Source organism: Coffea eugenioides, chromosome 8 (assembly GCF_003713205.1).
Source record: "Coffea eugenioides isolate CCC68of chromosome 8, Ceug_1.0, whole genome shotgun sequence".
NCBI lineage: Eukaryota > Viridiplantae > Streptophyta > Magnoliopsida > Gentianales > Rubiaceae > Coffea > Coffea eugenioides.
In genome coordinates this window covers 37,165,090-37,169,947 of record NC_040042.1, presented here as the reverse complement: position 1 = coordinate 37,169,947, position 4,858 = coordinate 37,165,090, and the positions used below count along the sequence as shown (strand labels likewise).

The 4,858-nt window shown below is 36.4% G+C and overlaps 2 protein-coding genes across 2 annotated transcripts; both read right to left on the bottom strand.

Annotated features, from left to right (window-relative positions):
* Positions 1–420: 420 nt before the first annotated feature.
* On the bottom strand, positions 421–1,098 carry LOC113780675 (vetispiradiene synthase 2-like). The gene is made up of 2 exons (XM_027326456.1): positions 985–1,098; positions 421–711 (listed from the first exon to the last, which is right to left on the bottom strand). The coding sequence occupies exons 1-2, from the start codon at positions 1,096–1,098 to the stop codon at positions 421–423; spliced, it is 405 nt and encodes a 134-aa protein (XP_027182257.1).
* A 1,211-nt stretch (positions 1,099–2,309) lies between these two features.
* On the bottom strand, positions 2,310–4,272 carry LOC113780674 (viridiflorene synthase-like). The gene is made up of 4 exons (XM_027326455.1): positions 4,153–4,272; positions 3,421–3,694; positions 2,938–3,310; positions 2,310–2,532 (listed from the first exon to the last, which is right to left on the bottom strand). Exons 1-4 carry the CDS (start codon positions 4,270–4,272, stop codon positions 2,310–2,312), a joined length of 990 nt encoding a protein of 329 aa, XP_027182256.1.
* Positions 4,273–4,858: the final 586 nt, after the last annotated feature.

Sequence of the window (4,858 nt, the reverse complement as noted above, 5' to 3'; positions counted from 1 at the left end):
CAACGATACTAAAGATGCCAATAATATGTTAAAGTTCACTATTTTTTGCTAGCAATTAACATCTAATCTAAGACAATAAATTTAAAGGCAATCATTTACAATATCAAATTTGTATCACTACAGTATTGAAACTATGATTAGTTAATTAGTGATACTATCAATATATATGTAGAAACAAATAAAAAGACAGAATGATCTTTTATTCAACTTAGTAATTTGTCAAAACAAACACGTACGTTATTAAAAGTTTCAAAAAGGGGGAAAAAAAAGGAGATACAGAACGTGCAATGCATGTAATCCCAGACTAGTTATACTTAAATACAGGAGTGGGCAAAATAGAAAAACACACTTCACTAACTGATACTGCCTGCATTCATAGGGCCAATCCCTTGAAGACATCAACATGCACCACTGCCATCCTCAAATAGACATGAAATCCACAAGCATTGCCCTTATATGGTCTTCAATGGCATGTGGCTGAGTGAATCCATCTATTCCGTGCTTGTAAATGGTTTCACTTACTCTTGTGATGTTGAGAAGCATTTTGAGAACATCCCTTGGAATGGGAGTAGGCCTCAAGCGTTCCTCGTTCATAACCTTCCAAGTATCCTCCCACATCTCTCGAAACTTCCTGGCTGCCTCTTCCTCCGATACATTATAGTCCTTCATGTAGCATTCAAGCGCTGTGCCACTGCCCCTTTCTTTGTCGAACTTCAAATTCGAGGAGTTCAAACAGAAAACATGAAAACTCTAATAAAATGTAGCGAAAAAGTTTTGTTTAATTCTGAATTACTCACATAAAGTATGAAAGGGTATTAACCATTGGTAAAGCAGTAACTAGCCAAGTGAACTAAATTGTATTTCATTTTGTTCATGAGAAGCATCCCAGATTGAATGCACATGCATAGTCTATGCAGCGTTTGCACAGAAAATGAACAAGATCTAAAAACAAGTTTAATCATGGCATGATGCTGGCATGCTGGCCAAAGCACGTAGAAGTCTCAAATCAATGTGCATGTTCTGTGGTGTCGCAGTGGTGGCGTAAGACTTGGAATGAGGAGTTGCAGTGTTGGTGTAAGAATTGTAGGACTCAATCATTTGCTTAAAAATTCAAGAGGCTGGCTTTCTCTATGACTGTCTACTTTCTATGGGTGTAATGGCTACTGTGGTCTATGCAATGCAGATGGCTGTTACATCTTGGAACAAGATTGCTCGCATCAGAGAGAATTGGGAGTTGGTTCAAAGTTGATTGTTATTGTTCTTTTTGACCATTCTTTCAAATTTTGACAGTAGAGTGTATAGAAATAGTGTAGTCTAATGTAGATTGAGGATGGCTTCCTCTTCTGCATAGCTCTCTTGGTAGATCTAGCAATGAAAAAAGGATTTATTTTGCTCAAAAAAAAATGTGCATATTATGTTGGAAGTTTTGAACAAAACTAAAAAGGCACGTGAACAAGACTATAACTTAATCCTATTTGGAAATTCTGTGAGTTATCTTAATCTAATTTTGATAACCAATTAACTGCTACAACAAATTCTGACCTTGTGACCTCCAAAATCATTCATCAATCGCAAATGTGTCGAGTAAGCAGCAGTAAGTTTTGGATTAGTTGACAGCCAGTTGATAACATCCTCTAAGGCACAATCCATGTACAAGAGAGCTGCTGATGATCCAAGAATAGCTCCGATTGTGATCGCACCATTGCTCAGGTAATCAGCAAAAGAAGGCAATTTGTTTGTGAAGAACCACCTTGACTGAGTGAAGCTTGTCCTCATGTAATTTTTCCACTAATGAGGGCAAATGAACGCAGGGAAATATTGATTAGTACTCCATGTATTGGCGGCCCGGACAATTTAAAAATTAACAGGCAAATTAAGGTGTATGTTAACACAGTCCTTAAAATTAGCAACATGGTACCGTACATCGTCTATATACTTGTCGAATGCATAGGTTCTTTGCCTTTTAGCTAAATCTTCCCCGAGCTCCTTATTAAATTTCAGAAGTGTGGTGTAGGAAGTTCTGATGTAGGCCGAGAGTTGATCGACTCCACTGCTATCCCAGATTCCACTGCTATCCCACCTGCAAGCAAAGCAAAATTTCCTATATCAATGCACCTCACTGCTAAGAAGCAACGTCAAGCTAGAGAAGATTGTTTGGATAATCACCCTTTTATTATTTACTAGCTCTTAGTAAGACAGCTTTTTAGTGCATTACTCAATTATTTTGGCTGGTATATGTAGTTTTTTTCGAAGATGATATTCTCGGCAGCATGCTTGCTTCACTTGTGTGAGATGACTAACATAAAAGCCTACCTCTCCACAGAGTCTGTAAGAATTTGAAGTTCATCAAGAGTGCCATAAGCATCATAGATGTCATCAATCATTGTAATAACGGCTCCTGCTTTTGCAAAAGTCATTCGAGCAAGAGAGTACTGAGGTTCATACAAGGCTCCAACAGCCCAGAAGTAGCATTCCACAAATCTGCTCCTTGCATATGGAAATTTCGATACACTCTCCAATTCCTTTCCCCACCTATACATTGTTACCATTTGTTAAAAAAAAAAAAAAAAGGTTGCACAATCATTCGTGAAGCATGGTCATATATGAAGGAATTTCATGTAATACTTCAGATAAAATTGCAAACGAGTGGCAGTTACATTGGCTAACTTTTAGTTTAAAACTCTAATAATTTGTAAGGCTCCGTTCAACATAGAAAGGGAGTAGTAATATAATATTTTTATGATTGCAACCTGGCCTATGAAAGAAAAATTTTTTTTTGGCAATTTAAAATGCTACAGATATCATAGAATCCTACTAAGCTTCAAGTGAACCTAAAGCTGCATGTAAGCATAGTACTGTAAACTATAAATCTCTGCAGTTTAGTGTTGATAAACAAATCTTATATCTGCCCATTGGAGAGCAAGTGTCTAGGTGTACCTTGTTATCTCACAAAGGTCTTCTTTATATGACATCTGCAACAAGTGGTAATCCAACTTGGCTAGCCTCAGCAATACTTTATTGTGAGATTCATCTTCCTCATAGATGGAGATGTAACGCCAAGCCTCGTATCTAGGGATGCCCTTATGCAACGGCAGCTCAAGGGCATATTTCACTTGTTTTGCAAGAGTAGAATCCAGATGGGGTCCTCCAGACGTCAGATGAGTGCTTGTGAACGCAAGAGCTTCTTCTAAAATTTCGTCTCCATGCGTTCTAACATGACTAGCTTCGTATAGACTCAACAAACCCCTTGTGTCATAGCATAAGGATTCCTTAAACTTACCCTCAGCATCAATGAATTGGTCAAAGATGCCTGTTTCGAAATTATTTGGAAATAATAGTTAGAAAAATTAGTTGTTAAGATTTACTAATAGGTGAGTCCACACTAAAAAAATTAGCAAAACTAGTATGAAAGTCACGTACCACAAGAGATATTGAAACCATGCTGCCTAAAAAGTCGGAATTGAAGCGCTGCACTAGATAAATCATAAGCTGAATACTCCCCAAATTTGGTATGCACATTAAAGAATTCTTGTAGTTGGTTTTCAATCTCGATATCAAAGTGATGCGAGATACCAAGTCGTTCTATTTTGTCTATAAAGTCGAATCTCTCCATCATGGTCTTTCCGGTTGCCAAAAGCATGCTATTCACTTCTGCCTTCAACATTTCAATCTCTCTTTCATACATTTCATGTTCCTGAAAGCATCAGAAAAACATTTCTTTAGTCATATTGTCAAATTGATCGCTTTGATATTGCAGGGAAATGGAACAATTAGAAACTAAACAGGAGAAACCAGACCCTGAAATCTAAGGAAATGCAACAGTGTTACGGGTAAAAAAAATTAGGGGATGAATCCTATATGAAGTCGGGGTAAGAACAAACCAAGTATGACTAAGAAACAGCAAACCAAATATGATAAATCAAACGTCTAGTTCTACGAAAAATAGTAACTAATCTTTTTGTATTTCCCCCCCTCTTGATAGGAGACTTGTAGAGTTAATCAAGGGATAACAATCATGCCAGAATTGATAGCGGATATTACAAAGGATCGTGAACTTGTGGGAGCGGATAAGAATATGGATCCAACTTATAAATGGAACAAATATTAGATGAACAAAAACATGAGGTTATAGGAGCTGAAGGTAAGTATAACCTCCTTATCGGGAGTAAATGGAGCGATACGATCAGACCAAATGTCTTCCGGAAAGGCTGCTAATGGGCGGACAGTCTCTTGTAGGCTGTTTGAGTGGAAAGAAGCTTGAGTTGACGCCATATTCTTGGGGAAAAATTAGGTACGACTACGATCAATTAAGTGTTGTTTGCTGTGACTACTTTGATGATTAGCCAAGGAATTAGAGTACGTATTTATAGATCCTCCAACCACCCAAGTAATCACTAGGAGCCAAGTAGAAAATTTTGCTCACATCATATATTTTCTTCTAAAAAGGATTGCATGGCGATAAAAGTAAGAATTAATTTTTTATATACTGACAGTATATACACTTTTATCATTGAATGCATGACACATAATTCGAATTTAAATTTGAAACCCAAATTTTGCATATATGTCATTCATCTAACGGTGATAGTGTATACACTGTTAGTATATATAAAATTTACTCTAAAGGTAATAGTGAGAACCAATAATCAATAATAAAACAAGGGATAAATACCTTTAATCCTTCTATTGTTTAGTACTTTACTACATAATCTCCTATGATTTATAAACTTATAGATAATCCTCTTAGAATTTAGGTTAAAGTGCCACTATTAGTTTTTCTGTTAAAATTAACGGTCAACATTAAAAAAAAAAAGGATACCACATGAATAAAAAAAACAAATCCTTTTATAATATATTT